The sequence below is a fragment of the Myotis lucifugus genome, unplaced genomic scaffold, assembly GCF_000147115.1.
Source record: "Myotis lucifugus unplaced genomic scaffold, Myoluc2.0 scaffold_195, whole genome shotgun sequence".
Lineage (NCBI taxonomy): Eukaryota > Metazoa > Chordata > Mammalia > Chiroptera > Vespertilionidae > Myotis > Myotis lucifugus.
Window position 1 is genome coordinate 2,209,949 of NW_005871243.1, and position 16,899 is coordinate 2,226,847.

The 16,899-nt window shown below is 54.8% G+C and overlaps 1 protein-coding gene across 2 annotated transcripts in view; it reads right to left on the minus strand.

Moving 5' to 3' along the window:
- Positions 1 to 16,899, minus strand: part of LIMD1 (LIM domains containing 1) — a 41,372-nt gene that overhangs the window by 11,635 nt on the left and 12,838 nt on the right. For both annotated transcript variants that reach the window (XM_006097124.3, XM_014462954.2), the window contains exon 2: positions 8,390 to 8,491. In XM_006097124.3, the coding sequence (XP_006097186.1) occupies positions 8,390 to 8,491 (102 nt within the window). The remainder of the gene's footprint in view (positions 1 to 8,389; positions 8,492 to 16,899) is intronic.

The window sequence follows — 16,899 nt, forward strand, 5'->3', positions numbered from 1 at the left end:
CCCCCCTTGTTGAGTGTACGCTTGTGCGTGGAATCCAGTGTAGCTCCTCCTACCAGGGAATGGAGAAGGGAATGTCCACTTTGAAGCACCTTCTACTTACTGGGCACTTTACCTACATAGTATCTCCATCATCCTGACAATCCCGTGAACGTCTCTTGCAATGGCCCACGTGTGGGTATAACGTGTTGGGACCACAGGCACGTTGAGGGGGAGGGGCGTCAGGCAGAAAGCAGCAAGCAACCTCGTCTTGAGAAGCAGGGAGGAGGCAGAAGGGCAGGAATCCCTCCAGATCTGGCCAGTGACACAGCCACCAACTAACCCGGAGATTCCTGCAATCACCGCCGCTGCCCTGGGCGCTCCAGGCAAGTGCAGGACCCAGAACGGCGCTCACCAACACGCGAGCCAGAGCAGCCGGCCACCACTAGGTGGCCCCAAAGCACAGCCAGGACCGGACCCTTTCTCATGAGGAAGCAGACTCTGGTTTAGCAGAGTTATGGGCACTGTCCAATGCGGCAGCCATGAGCCACATGTGGCTAAATTTAAACTTTAATTAAAGTGCGATATAATAAAATGTCAGCTTCTCAGTCGTCATAGCCACATTTCCAGTGCTCGACAGCCACACATGGCCACTGGCTGCCACATGGGACCATGTGAGTCTAGAGTTCAGAAAAGCCGCCAAAGACCTGGAGGCCAAATGAAGGTAGAGAGGGGTGGATGGAGAGGCAGCTGCAGGGCCACGGACACATTCCCAGCCGGTGGCACCGGGTCCATGGGACGCTCCCCACGGAGCACGCGTCTGGGCTCTGCTCTCTAGATTTCAGGGATCAGGATCTCTGCTGGGGGAGCCGGGCGTCTGCATCATGATAGGCTCCTCGCGACTGTGACTGATGCACGGTAGAGGGTGAGGACCATGGATGCGGGGGGAGGGGCGGGGGGGGGGAGAATGTACACTGCATGTACACTGCAGGCCACCAAGGACAGAGCTGGGACCCCAGTCCCCCATGCACCAGCCGTGCGAACACTCTGGGACTCCACTTTCTCTTGGGTAAATGGGCGTGGAGCTGAGGAAATGAGGGGGTCCGAGAGAAAGACAGAATAATACTCCCTGAACACTGATTCATATCACCACCAGCTGTCAGAGGCGTACAAGTGCCGATGCAGACCGGGATGCGAAAGAAATTGTTGGTGAGGAAACACAGGAGAGAGTGGAAGTGAGGAGGGGAGGGAGGGAAAGGAGAAGGAAGATGAAAGGGCCTGTATTAGTCAGGGTCTCCAGAGGAACAGAACTAAGTGTGTGTGTGTGTGTGTGTGTGTGTGTGTGTAAATAGATTTATTATAAAGGCAATTGGCTCACACAATTACGGAGGCTGACAGGTCCCAAGGTCTGCAGTCGGCAAGCAGGAGGCCCATAAGAGCCGATGGCGTGGGTCTAGCATGAAGGCAGGAAAAAACTGATGTCCCAGCTTCAGTTTCCTCCTTCGTGGGAGGGTCAGCCACGTGTGGTATTCTGGCCTTCGACTGCTTGGGTAAAGATCACCGTTTTGGAAGAGCAATCTGCTTTACTCAGTCTACCAACTGCCAATCTCATCTAGAAACACCTTCACAGACAGACACACCTAGAATAATGTTTGATCCAGCACGTGGGCTCCGCATGGCACATCAAGCTGACACATGAAATTAACCACCATAGGGGCCAGACTTGGGACAGAAACTGAAGATTCTAGAGGCAGGATTTAAGAGAGAAGAGGTGCTCTTGGCAAAACGAGAGAGCCAGGGACACCCAAGTGGTGTCTATGATACCTGAGTAAAGTTCAGACCTCCTCCCTAACCCCAGGATTCTGGCTCTGAGATGAGGCACCCAGAGCAACATCTTCATGCCAATTAGGGTGGAGTGCCCCCTGGCATGTGGCACACTCTCCATTCTCCTCTGAGGGTTGGGGAGGCAGGTGACACACTGGGTACGACCAGGTCTCGGCCTTGGTCTGGGATTCCTGCAGGAAAGGAAAGCAGATTCCCACCCAAAACCACACGTGTGCTTGGAATGCAGGTGTGGCAATTCATGCTGTGGGCCACACTGGAGTTACCTGCACACTACAGGTCAGCAACGCCGACTCCATTAATGTCACCGGCATGAAGCATCTGATGTTCTTCTATATCCGGGACTGTGTGGCCTCTGGTTGCATCAACAAAGTCTGACCTAAGACACCAAGCCTGGCCCCACTTCCAGGGCACCCAGCGGGCCTGGGTTTGCTAGGATGGACACGAGCCTCTGACCGCATGCCAAGTGAAAGTCCCCCCTCCGCTCTCTTCCGACCCGCACAGCCCTCGGCCCAGCTGTCTATTTCGGTCGTTTCCTGGTTTCTCCTTCGCCCACTGATTTCCTTTGGGATCTGCCCACTCTTCCTTTCTCACATTCTTGATCTTTAGCTTCCTCCTTGGACCCAGCTGACTCCCCCGGCTGGTGCAGAAATACTGACTAGGATGAGAAATACTGGGATGACTCAACGGCTCCGAAATTCAGGGGTCGAAGGCCTTAAGAAGGCAGAGACCTCTGATCAAAGCCCTGGATCCATTTCTCTGCTCCGGGTGCAGCCCGCTATCGTCCTGTCTCCCCTCCTCCAGGTCCCAGGCACAATCTGCGCTCACAACCCGAGAGCAGCCGAACACTCGACCTCTGTGGTCCCCCAACCCCAAGGCAGCGGCTGGATCGGAGACCTCGTGGCAAGACCCCATGCCCGGAGCCGGCCCCCGTCTCCAGCACACATTCTCTCGAAGCAAAGGGAACATTACAGTGGCTGACGGCAAGGGCTGCGGGCCCACACTATCCTGGGCTGGAGTGCCGGCCGCCGTACTTAACCGCCACGTAGCCACCCACAAGCAAACTGAACGCTCCAAGCCACGGCCTGCTCGTCTGCAAAACGGGGGTGATGACAGTGCTGAACGCACTGGATTGTTGGTTACAGGATTTGGGGAGCTGCTGTGGGTGGAGTGCTCGGTGAGGCGTCAGGCTGACAGTGAGCTGGAAAGCTCACCTCCAAACTCCATCAGGCCCTCGGATAATGTCATTTTATTGTGACCGTGATGAGGTGCCTTAGGAACGTAACTCTTGTTTATATCAATTAGCTTAAGATGACACTGACTTAGACCTCATTTTGCTTAAAGTCGCGATGACATTGAGTGAGGCCTGATTGTAGTTATAAGCACTGCGCTGACCGTTCCCAGGAGGCAGGCCTGCTGTGGACTGAGGGTGACTTCCCTGATTCAGGCTTCACCGTTTCAGACTGTGAGCATTTTCAGGCAGCAATAAAGTCAACAGGATTTCAGGGGTGGCGTTTAGACTTAGGAAGCAGCTGACCAGAGCCCCCTGGACTGTAGAGCTTACTGGGCATCGCGCCACCAGCCACTGGCTGAGTCACCAGAACCTCTGCTCCACACGCCGGGCCTATGTCTCGTTGTTTTATTGACCTGAAGGAAGAAAATGGCACCTTTTCAGGGTTCCACTCACTCGGACAGCCTTTCCCCGGACTGGGTCTAAATGTGTGAGATTTCACTGTAAAATCCATGCACGGTCCTTAACAGGTATGGATGCTTGGGTTTTGGAAGGTGGGATGGGCAATGATTTTTATTCTTAATATTTTTGTTGTATTTTTCCCCAAGGTGTGGCTGGCAGGTCACAGTGCACCCCACCCCGGGATGTGAGCCTGGGTCACAGCAATGAGAGCCACCAGGTCTGGCCTTGACTCGCACATCCCAGCACTGTCCCGCGTGGACCCCGCCCGGCCCTCGGTGGCCTTCCTCTGAGGCCAGGTCGGCACTGGGCACAATTCCTGTTGGCATAATCCTCACCCCCAGGACCCGGGTGCCCCCTGTTCCGTGAGCCCCGGGGAGGTGAGCACACAGGATCCCTCATCTAGTCCATCACCTGCCAACTCAGGCCACGGACACCAAGAGCAGCCTGAGCCCCAGCATGGACCCAGCAGGGAACGCGCTCGTTTAGTCTTTACAAAGTGAACAAAATCTCACGTGCTGGACTCAGAGCCCTGCCTCCTTCGTCCCTCAGTCTGTTCTGTAAGGATCCAGCCAGAGCTCCACTTGAGCCCAGCACACCGTTCTTCCTTCTCATTCCACCCGGGCCACGGACGGGCGCCAGCGTCCCCTCAGACGGGCCACTTGACGCATGGTGTCCAGACACAGGGTTTGTGGCCGCCAGCCAGGGCCATGCCTGCCCTCTGCACGGACCCTCCCTTCCGCTCCACAGTGCGCCAGCTGGGGACACGGCCACCTGGGTGGGCAGGGCCTGCGGGGGGAGAAGGGAAACCCAGGGCACACGTCTCCATGGCAACCAAACACACTGGCTGCTGGAGGAGCAAGGCAAGAAAGAAGGGGACTTTAAGAAACTACAGAAACGCCCACACATTGCACTTCTGGGAACGAACACCAAGGCAACGCTTCAGCGAGGGAAGAAAGGACGCATGCACCACGGCAGTCGGGGTGTGGGGGTGACGACCCACAGGCCGGAAGCGAGCTCCATGCCACAACACCGGGGAACAACTCCCGGTTACTAGGCAACGGTGACAATGCTTACTATGAAGACTGCGGAGACGTGGAGGAACGTACGACAAAATAGTAAACCAAAAAGGATATGACGCTTTAGATGCTATGATTACAGTTCTAAACATTTTAGAGACTTGTGGGCAAATTTGTACACACTTAGACAAAGCCTAGAGGGGAAAACAGACAACTGCAAGCCCCTGTTTCAGTAACATCACAGGTTTCAGCTTCTAAGATGTTCTTTGCAGCTGCCATGCTGTTCTAAGATGTTCTTTGCAGCTGCCATGCTGTTGTCACAACCAAAAGTGAGCTTAACATTGTTGCTGCTTGTGAGCGGCGGGGAGCCAGGGCGCCCCAAGGAACCCGCACACCCTCCCAGCTCCCCTGGGGGTGGGAGGCTGTCGGAGCACCTCCCAGCACCCCTGGGGGTGGGAGGCTGTCGGAGCACCTCCCAGCTCCCCTGGGGCCCATCACTGAGACGAGACAGCGCTCATCTCTGATGAGGGTGGGGCTGCACCTGGGACTGGCTGCTCAGTGTCCCGCAACCGCCTGGCCATGTGTGTCCTCTTTGGTGTGTGGGACGAGGACCAGGCAGCTGGCACGTCTGGTCTGAACCTAAAAGAGGCTCCCTGTATCTTCGCCAGTCAGGTCAGTGGGGCCTCGGCCTTTCCTGGACGCACGTGTGAGTGGACAAGACCCAGCATTTTGTTAGTAAATTATCAATACGATCCAGGAAGCGAGTGTGCGTGCGTGCGTGTGTGTGCGCGTGTGTGTACATGTGTGCACGTGTGCACGCGTGTGTACCTACAGAAACACGCCTCTGTGGTGTTTTAGGCTAGATTGTTTTCATAAGTGAAACGGGAAACAGGAAAACACATGCACCCCAACAGGAAAAACCCGGATGTGCAAGGCTGAGCTGGATTTGGGAGCCTGGATTCTGGGCCGGCTCCACGCTAGGTCGCCAATTGAGTGACTTTCTCCCTATCTCTGGGCCCCCATTTCCTCTTCCCCGACGAGGAGGGATGGGCCCCAGCTGCACCGTCCCCTCAACGCTGAGGTTCGCAGACCCACCTGAGGCCCCGCGGAGCCAGGCCACAGGGCGCCCGGCCTCCTGCTGCTGCAGCAGCTCCAGGACAGCGGTAAGTCACCAAACAAAGGCAATTCCTTCAGGTGGCTGAGAGGCTGCTCAGGCACAGGCCTGGGTCTCCGCAGGCTCCCTCCGAGTGGAGAGGCGAGTGGAGAGGCGGCTGTGTGTTTACACGCCGCAGGAGTGTGTGCAGGCCCCGGGCAAACGGGAATGCGCGACACCCCCTTTCTGACGGAGTCCCGTCCCTGTGCTTTCGGCAGCTCCGCTCTGGGGCCTGGACGGCTGGCACGGAGTCACGGAGCGTGTGGTCACAGCATCCATGACAGCACCAACCAGAAAGCCGGGCACATCTCCCGGCTGGGGGAACAGGGAAGGCGCGTGGAAAAGGCAGCCTCTGAGCTGGGTCCTGAAGGCTGGTCAGAATCTGAATGTACAGAGCGAGTAGAGAGGGGAGAAGCTAGGGAGCTGTGTGTTCAGAGACACGGATGTGGAGAGAGGAGGGCTGTTTGACTTGCTAAGTTAGTAGGAAGCGATGACAGAGACCAGGCCACAAGGGCCTTGACTGCTGGACCAAGCCAACGCCCACACACACCAGCTACCCTCCTGGAGCCTGTGGGCTTGTCAGACTCTGCAGCGAGAGAAACCCAACCATCGAGGAGCTGACAGCTAGTCATGCGGCCACGGGAGGAGCCAACTGACTCATTAATATACTCCTCCCCAACAGCTTTCTTTTATTTATTTATTTTTAATATATTTTTCTTGACTTCTGAGAGGAAGGGAGAGGGAGAGAGCGATAGAAACATCAATGTGAGAGAGAATCACTGATCAGCTGCCTCTTGCACGCCCCCTACTGGGGATTGAGCCCGCAAACCAGGCATGTGCCCTTGACAGGAATCGAACCCAGGACTCTTCAGTCTGCAGGCCGATGCTCTGTCCACTGAGCCAAACCAGCTAGGGCTTTCTTTTATTTTTAATCCTCACCTGAGGATATGTTTTTTGTTGATTTGAGAGAGAAAGGAAGGGAGAGAGAGAGAGAGAGAGAAACATCGATATCAGACAAACATAAATTGGTTGCCTCTGGTACATGCCCTGACCTGATTGGGGATCGAACCCACAACCTTTTGTTGTACAGGATGAGGCTCCAACCAACGGAGCCACCTGGCCAGGACTCCCCAGCAACTTTCTTAGTTCAAATGATGATCGCTTGAGAAGGAAAACAGCCTCTACTTAATATTTTCTTTTTCCCTGGAAAATACAGCAAATATTGAGAAATATTTTGGCACAACTCTTGTACAGATGGATAAAACAGAAACGTGTCAATGAATGAGGGAATCAGTAAGATGTTATAACCGGGAGACTGTGGGGAACCACACGTACGCAGGACACCAGAAACGCCGAAGTGAGCGTGTGGGTCTCTTCCCTCTTGCGGCCACCACAGAAGCGCCAGCAGTTCAATCCCTTTGTGATTTCTGACCGGAGCAAGAACCATAAAAGGCACTTCAATGCACCTTCCCACATTCGCAGGAAGATTGTGTGCTCTGCTCTTTCCAAAGAGCTGAGACAGAAGTGCAGTGTTGGATCCGTGCCCGTCCGAAAGGATGACGAAGCTCAGGTTGTTCGAGGACATTACAAAGGGCAGCAAATGGGCAAAGGAGCCCAGGTGGACAGGAAGAAATATGTCATCACACTGGACGAGTGCAGTGGGAGAAAGCTAACGGTGCAACTGCGCATGTGGGCATTCGCCCCAGCCAGGCGGTGATCACTGGACAAAGACCGCAAAAAGATCCTTGAATGTAAAGCCAAGTAGGAAAGGAAAAGGGAAAAATTCAAGGAAGACACAAGTGAGAAGATGCAGGAATAAAGCAATATTATATACAACTTCCATTAAAAACTTAAAATAAAGAGAGAAAAAAAGAAACGCCGAAATGAACTTGCTAAACAGACCCGAAACCAATAGCGGTTGGCGCCACAGGGCCACGAGTGCATGTCGAGGCGGGAAACACGGGTGTCGCCAGCAGGACCAAGCAACCTGCAGCGTGTGACCTGGCTCAACGGCAAGACCAGGCCCCGATAGTCTGGTGACCGACCATAGCATTTCCACTCAGGACACGAGGAGACTTCGGTCCATTTCCAAGCCTTCCACAGTTTTCCCTGCAAAGGTGAGTACTGCCCTAGCTGGTCTGGCTCACTGGATAGAGCATTGGCCTGGGGACTGAAGGGTCCCAGGTTCGATTCCGGTCAAGGGCATGTACCTTGGTTGCAGGCACATCCCCAGTAGGGGGCGTGCAGGAGGCAGCTGATCGATGCTTCTCTCTCATCGATGTTTCTAACTCTCTATCCCTCTCCCTTCCTCTCTGTAAAAAATCAATAAAATATATTTTTTTTAAAAAAAGGTGAGTACTGATCAACGCACAAACTGTGCATCTCAGGCAGGAGTTTACGGGAGAGCGAAGTGGGGACTGGAGCGTGAGGTTTCGAGCATGACAAGCTTGACGTGGCGAGGCGGCGCTTCGAAGCCATTCAACGTCTCGCCAAAGTCCATCCCGGGCGAGGCCTGGTGCCCTGGGGCCAGTCACCTGACTGTGATGGGCCCCATGTCGGTGGCACAAAACCCTGCGCGGGAGGCGCCATCCTTCTGGGCCTGAAGGGCCCAGGCCAGCGGCGTCTTCGGGACGGAGGCTCTTCCCTCTCCTCCCTTTCGCGGTCCCCACGGCCCTCCCCCTCCCCCCGCTCCGCCCCGCGCACACTCACTGCAGGCCGCACAGGTGAAGCAGGCGTCGTGGTACAGGTTCCCCATGGCCTGGCAGGCCTGGCCGGCCCCGAACACCCCTTTGCTGCATTTCACACAGGAACCTGCAAGGGCGAGAACACACCGGTGAGTCAGAGGGAAACAGTGTAAACTGAGTCAGAAACAGCCAGCCAGTGAGCAAAGCCAGATGCTCCTCCCCATAGGCAGGGCGTCACCCACCCCATGGGTCGCTCTTTGCAATGTTTCCTCTCTCTCTCTCTCCCTCTCTCTCTCTCTCTCTCTTTCTCGACCTGCATCAGCCTTTCAAGGGTCAGTGCTCCCACCACAGGGAACGGCGGCCAGGCTGGGCTTCAGGCCCCACCCTGCTGCCCTCCGCTCTGCCACGCCTCCATGTTGTCCGCTACTTCCTGCCGGAGCCCGAGTCTCCCACGTCTCTAGCACAGAGTCCAAAACCCTGCACCGTCATGAACACATGCAGAGCGCACGGATGGCAACATCTCAGCTAAATGGTTTCCTTTCAATCTCAGTGGGAACCACAGACTACGATCTACTCTCCTCACTTCTTACAGAAGTGTCCGGCCCGAACCTTCCCAACCTGCCCCCACCCCCCTGTGCTGGGTCCCAGCTCTTAGCCTTGCTCCTGGGCTCCCCTGCCTGGCACCCTGCGCCCACCCTCCATCCCTCCAAGTCCTTCGGGTCTCTCCCTCCCTCCGGCTCTCTGGCTCTGAGGCGACACGGTGAACCAGTAGTCAGAGCCGCTCCAACCTGGAACTTTCCACCCACTCACCTCCCACGTGGCTTGAATTAAGCTCTAAGGTCTCTGAGCATCAGTTCTTAGTTGGAAAGAGGTTCGTCCACCTGCCTTGCACGTTTGCAGGAGCAGCAGTGAAGGCTGCCTGGCAACCAAGGGTTCTGAAGAGTCACCTGCCCTGACTACCGCAAGCCTACGAAACACCCGGCCTGGGATGTAATGCCGCAACCTACAATCACCCATACATCGGGGCGAGGGGGCCCCTTTCAGGGTCACCGTGAGAGACATGAGTGCTTCTCGCAGGGCCCCTCATTTGGTGGATGCTCGGGAAACAGGCACATAGATAAAAAGGGTGGTGCTAACGTCACTGCACTCAGCAAGGAGTTGCTTCAGCATGAAGGGTCACTGCACTCAGCAAGGAGTTGCTTCAGCATGAAGGGAGCTCTCCGAGACTTTCCAGGCCCCAGGACCTCCCCCCGTCCGTCTGTCTGGACCAACCCGAAGCCGCACCACCACAGCCAGGCTCTGGGCTGGTCCCCAGAAAGGAGGCCCTGGAGCCCCTCTTCCAAAGGACTCCCCCCCGCCCCAGGCAAGCAAAAAGGTTCGCCGATTACATACAGAATGCAGGACACACACACACACACACACACACACTTCTTTTTTCCAGGGAAATATACCAAAATGTAAAGAGGTGTTTCTTCAGGTTGTAAATTTATGACTGCTTTTACTTCTTTGCAGGGTCTGTATTTAAGAAATAATTCTTGTAAGGGCAGGTAAAAAAAAAAAGGTGTAGTTTCAAAAAAGGTTTGAATATGTCTAAGTAGATGGTGTGATGTTAAGCTGTTGAAAAATCAATTCTATGTACACACATCTATGCGTCCAGCAGGTGACCAGCTCTCGTGCTTGGTCAGCAGGGGCTCGGGCGTCCTGCTCTAACTCTGGGCCGATCTGCCAGGCTGTCCCCGGGTTGCCAATCCCCAGCCTTCTGCCTACAGCGCTGAAAGCCCTGTGTGTCACAGTTCCTGTCACCCCAAGATGATGAGCTAACGGTACCACCTTCAGAAATGCACTCGCACCAGCCCAACAGGTCCACAGAGGACACGCCAAGCCCAGGGCCCTCGCGCTGCGGCCAACTCCCTGAGAAAGCACATGAGGCCGCCTGTCGGTGTCGGCCAAGGAAACTGGCTCTGGGGGGAGTTCGTTTATGGAAAACTCCAGAGAAGACAACTTGTAGTTCTTCAGTTTCAACATTATGAAAATTTTCAAACACGGAGAAACACTGAAAGAATCATCCAGGAACACCCTCCCCACGTCCGCCCACCACCCCAATTCTATGACTGTTAACATCCATCAACCCAACTATCCATCTTATTTTTTGTTGTGGTGGTTAATCCTCACCCAAGGATATATTTTTTTCCGTTGATTTTTAGAGAGAGTGGAAGGGAGGGGGAGAGACAGAGAGAGAAACATCAATGTGAGAGAGAGACATCGATTGGTTGCCTCCCGCACATGCCCCAACCAAGGCCAGGGATCGAGCCTGCAACCGAGGTAGGTGCCCTTGACCGGAATCGAACCTGGGACGCTTCAGTCGGCAGGTTGATGCTGTGTGCACCGAGCCAAACCAGCCAGGGCCCATTTATTTTTGATGCATTTCAAAGTAAGTTGCAAACAGACTTCCATTTCACCTTGAACTCTTCCCCCTGCAAATCATTCCCTAGGGTTCATTATTTCCAAGCAACAAAGGCTGGCTCATACACAGCAACCGAAGCTCGCTCCGAGCAGACGGGATGGTGCCTCCAAACAACGTGAAGATAGCTGCTCACCAACGCGAAGGAAACCGCCCCCAGGGGTAACACCACGTCTTCCCAGCTGAACCTACTGTAGAAATGTTACTGCAAAGAGCAGAGGAGCCCTGAGGGTCAAGGGCGTGGTCAGCCCTTCCACGGACCACGGGTGAGCCCGGGAAGAGGACCGGCCTTCAGGACCCCATGCCAGGGAGGAAAGCATGAGCACCAAGTGCCTGCGTGGGTGGGATGCTGTCCACTCACAGTGAAGACGTGAACTCACGTGGTTTGGGGAGTAAGAGCGGAGCGGCTGTCCCACTCCTGCTCGCAAAGCGCATGGCAGAACAGACAGCGCCTTCAAGTGGACTCAGACAACCGCCAGGCCCCCGGGCTTCCTGCTAAGTTATCTCCCCACGCCAGCCTTCCTCCCCTCCTGGCAGCCAGCCAGCGACGCGGTCTTCTGGCTTCCTCCTGATCTGAGGGCTGAGATCTACTGCTTCAGCCCGGCCCCGCCCCCATTGCTCTGATCCCCGGGCTGGTCCTTCTCCGCCGTCCTGGGGGCTGGCTGACATCCTCTCACCACGCTGACCGCTGACCGTCTCCCACAGACACAAAGCAAGGAAGGGCCGCCCGTCACAGAGTCAGGAAGGTCCCCCAGGGAGCCACGGAGGTGGGGAGCCACGTCATCCCTGTGGCCTGTGGTAAATGGACAGAAAAGCACCACGTGGGCAGGAAATGCATTTATTTCTCCTCTGCTAGTAAAAGCAACCAAAGCCAATGTCACGTTTTAGGAAATAAGTGCGCCTGCCAGGCCCGGGCTGGGTCTTCTTCAAGGGAAGGAGCCAGCACCCCTTTCTGCAGCCCGCGCCCCAGAAGGACAGATGCTGTAACGTGCTGAAGGCCACACGATGGCAGGTTTGAGAGACCGAACCAGAGCCCTACCTCAAAGGCCCTGTTAGCCCCGTCTGGCTGGCAGATGTGTCTATTCCAGCCACATGGAAGGGCCCCCCGAAAATCAGGGGGCTCCTTCCTCACCCCCTATGTCACCTGCCCTGAAAATCCTCTGTGCTCCGCCTCCTCGCCTCTCCCTCTCCTCTAACATCTGGCACCATCGATCCTACTGTTTCCATAGTTTTGCCTTTTCCAGAATGCCACGCAGCTGGAACCATACAGTGTATGTGGCCTTTTCAGACTTGGCTTCTCTCAGTCGTGTACAGTTAAGGTTCCTCCATGTCTTTTTTTTTTTTTTAATATATTTTATTGATTTTTCACAGAGAGAAAGGGAGAGAGATAGATAGAGAGCTAGAAACATCGATGAAAGAGAAACATCGACCAGCTGCCTCCTGCACACCCCCCACTGGGGATGTGCCCGCAACCCAGGTACATGCCCTTGACCGGAATCGAACCTGGGACCCTTCAGTCCGCAGGCCGACGCTCTATCCGCTGAGCTAAACCGGTCTCGGCTCCTCCATGTCTTTTTAAAAAATATATATTTTCATTGATTTCAGAGAGAAAAGGAGAGGGAGAGAGAGAGAAACATCAATGATGAGAATCACTGATCGACTACCTCCTGCACACCCCCTAATGGGGATCAAACCCCCAACTCAGGCATGTGCCCTGACTGACCGAGAATCAAACCGTGACCTCCTGGTTCATAGGTTGATGCTCAACCACTGAGCCACACCCGCCGGGCCTAGGTCCCTCCATGTCTTTTCATGGCTTGATAGCTCGTTTCTTTTTAGTGCTGAATAATATTCCATCGGCCGGATGGATCGCACTTTGCTGATCCGGTCGCCTATGAAGATGATGACATCTTGGTTGCTCCCCGGTTTTGGCAACTGTGACTGCAGCTGCTGTAGACATTCACAGGTGGGTGTTTGTGTGGACACAGGTTTTCAGTTCCTTTGGGTAAATACCAAGGAGCAAGACTGCGGGACTAGATGGTAAGCACATGTTTAGTTTTATAAGAAACCGTCCAGGGTCTCGCAAAGTGGCTGTATGGGATTCTTTTAAAATCAGAATATTCCCACGGGAAGGGCAAGGACGAGGGGCCGCTTCCTGTTTTAAGGGATGCCCAACAGGAGGCGAGAGCCCCACCGATGCTTCGAGCACTCGGCCCACCTCTCTTGTGGGTTGTGGCTTTCTGCCAGGTAATGCTAGGATTACACGTCTCCTCCCCTCTATCAGAAAATAAGCTTGCTGAGGGCCGGGCCTACTATACACTGTGTCCCCTAGCGCACAGCAGGTGCCAAGTAGCACGGAACGCACTCAGAGCCAGAGCTGGGGGAGGGAGGGCGGTCTAGCTTCAGGGAAAGGTAAGAGAAGATGCAGAGAGGAAGGCCAGAGGCAAGTGTGCAAATGTGGGATGATTCATGTGACGGCGGCGATGAGCCAGCTGGGAGGAGGGGCTGGAGGCATAGAAACTCCAGAGGGGGCCCCTGGGACACGGGAGGGCTGGGAAGTGACCCTCTGAGCCAGGGAGGGAGTGAGGTGCCCGAGAGGGGAACAGAGAGACCCTGCACATCTCGGGCAGCAGGCAGGGCTGGCAGAGTCCAGGGCTGTCACCAACCCACATGGCCCAGGCCTGTGTGCTGCATTTGGGCGAGTCAGGGCCTGGGCAGCCGTCCGGAGCCTTACACACAGACTTCCATGGGACAGAGAAGGAAAAACAGCACCGATGACAAACGCTACTAACACTACGACTTACTGTAATGCAATGTCCTCTAGGAGCCGGAGCACCATAGCAGGCCTTCCTAAAGCTCCCCCACTCACCAGAAGTAAACAGGACGTCTCACTCCTGAGGGAACGTGACGTTTTATTATTAATGTTGTCATCGCCACCCTGGTTATTGTTTCGGCTCCACATTATCGGCATCGCTGAGATATGAGCCAGGCTGGCCCGACTCTGCAGGGCAGGGGTGGTTGTCAAACTGCTTAAAGGGGGAGAAACTTTTCTCAAAACAAGTATCAGTGGAACCTCAAATATAGACAACAGGCCAAAGGGAGGCCACCCTACGATTCGGGTGGGACAGAGACCGCTCTGCCTCCCGTAGTGTCGGGTCCCCGACTGAGGTTCCAGGAAGATTATTTGAGGACCAATCACACAGTGAAACTGATCGAATGCAGACTCCACCCAGCCGGGCCTGGGCGGCGCTCTCTGGGAAATAAGTTGTCCCAAGTTGGTATGAAATTGTCTCCCGCACACCGAGCCAGAACTGAACGCGGGTTTAGGGCCGTGGCACCTTCCCCACTCCTTGCAGAGGCGGGATTTACACACAAGGCGCCAGCAACGCAGCCTCCTGCCTTCGACAGCGTGAGACCCTGCAGCCCACCTCCCACTGAACAGACAGCCAACCCGGGTGATGCCGAGTCAGCATCTTCTGTTGTCCCGATAAGGACTGAAATACACAAGCTCCATCAGACTAGGCAGGAGGTGTGGTCTGCACCCCAGCTCTCATCTGGGCCCCTCCAGCCACTGCTCCTCTCTCAGGGAGGAAGGGTGGCTCCGGAAGCTGCCCACCCTTCACTGGACATGCAGGGGCAGCCTCTCTAGCTGGGCTGGCCGGATGCTGCACAGCCGGGGGATCACACAGCCATCACCCACCTACTGTGCTGACAGGGGTTTGTGGAAAGGGCCAGGGCATCCAGTCGGCGTTTGGGGGGGAGCAGGTCTGCCTGGAACACACCTGAACGAATGAGTCCAGACACAAGTTCAGCGAGGCTTTTTCTCAGCTGTGGCCCTGGGCAACTCTGGGACCAGCGGGTTCTGGAAGAGGTGCCAGGAGTCTGGGCAGAGCTGGACCAATGACCCCTGCCTCCCATGCAGGGGGCCGCTTCTAAGTCCGACTGTAGGAATCCGTGGATATGCCCACCACGACCTCCAGGGATGGGTTTCCGTTTGGGGGCGGGGCCAAACCACCGCAGGAGATGCTAAGGTGCGGCCAAGGTTGAGAGCCATGAATAACACCACCACACCCTACCTGGCGCCCGGGCCTCCCTGCCTCTGCCCTCTCTGCCACGCACCCTGCAGTTCCCGAGTCAAGGGGAGAACTCTCGGCAAGCCACAAAGGAAGTACTTAAGGGCATTCTGTGCTCTGGGGCCATTGCGCCAGTCTGCTTTCTTCACTCTGAAACCAGCCATGGCTTCACTTCATTGCAGTGAGAAAGGAAGTGTCTATCACAATTTCCCTGTCACTGTGAGCTGAGCTGGCCTCGCGGCTGCCCAGGGCACTCCTCCTTCCATGCCCTCCACTCTCCGAAGGTAGAAGAGACCCCAAGGTATCCCCGTGCCCCTCTGACTCCTGCAGCCACTGAGCCTGCAGCTTTGGGCTCCCACTCTCTGTCCTTCCCTCACTCCGGCCTCTCCGCACAGAGGCCCGTTGGCTTTCTCAGCTCTAATCTGACACAGGAATGGCCCACCTGCGTAGGAAGAGATGTGCCACCTTGCCAGGAGTCAGACACAAAGGAGGGATGCCACCTGTCACTGACGCTGGCAAAGACGGAAAACAATCACAGCTGTCCCTGAGGGAAGAGCAAGAGCGCTCGGTGCTCTGTTAGCAGAAGCATAAGTGGACCACTTTCTGGAAGGCAGTGTGGGACAACGTGCGGAAGCCTTAAAAACCTTCACGCCACCCGGCCAGTGTGGCTCAGTGGTTAAGCATTGACCTATGAACCAGGAGGTAATGGTTCAATTCCCAGTCAGGGCACATGCCTGGGTTGTGGGTTCAATCTCCGGTGTGGGGCATGCAGGAGGCAGCCAATCAACGATTCTCTCTCATCATTGATGTTTCTCTCTCTCTCTCCCTCTCTGAAATCAACAAGAATATAGTTTTTAAAAAAGCTTCACACCACTGGACACGGTGATTTAACAGCCCAGGCTGCAGCACTACAGGATTCTCGTCATTCCCCAAAGTCGCCTCCCATAAAGTCACCGCAGATACTGAGTTCACAGATACCGAACCGTGGCTCCTAGAGGAAACACAAGGTTAGGTTCCCACGAGCCTCTGGTCACGTTTTCACCAACCGATCAGTACCTAGCGTTGTTTCACCCGTGTTTCTGTTTAAAGACACCTTACTTAGTAAATACTGTTGATTTATTAACACTGAGCTCACACCAACAGCACTTATGACTCACGCCTCAATGAAGCTTATGTAACACACGTCAGAGCCCTCGCACGTTCAGGCGTACTGGACGGCACTTCAGCGCTGCTCTTGGTTCACAACAAAGAGCACAAAAATGCAAAAAAGCGCGCCACTGCACAGACCACAAACGGGACACTTGTTCACCGTCCAGGCCTCAACCGGAACGTCTGCGGGCAATTAAACTTTTTCACTGCCCTGGGCATGTCCCCAAACGACCGCCGAAGAGCTGGCTATTGACTTGCGGGTTACAAATACACGTCAGCCAGTAGGCAAATTCGCAAAACACATCCTGAGTAATAAGGACCGACTGTATATGAATGCTGTGTGAATCCATTTATATCACCTTTTAGGACAGGCAAACGGATAAAGGATGGAAAAGTCAGGACAGTGGTTGCCTGGGGGAGGGAAATGACTGGGAAGAGGCGTGAGGGAGCTTTCTGGGGTTGGAAGTTCATATATACAAAATATATATATATGTTATATATATATATGTTAAAATATGTTTTTATTGAATTTTTTAGAGAAGGAGAGGGATAGAGAGGTTGAAACATCGATGAGAGAGAAACAAAATCGACCAGCTGCCTCCCGCACGCCCCCCACTGGGGATCAAGTCCAAAACCCAGACGTGCCCTGACCAAGAATTGAACTGTGGCCTCCTGGTTCCTGGGTTGACACTCAAACCACTGAGCCACAGCAGCCGGGCAGAAGTTTCTATATTTTGATAGAAGTGTGGGTTACACAGGTGCATGCATTTGCCCAAACTCCAGGAACTGAACATTTCACTGTATATAAATGTACGTTTTTTAAAAACACAGCCACAAATTCCTTGACCCTCC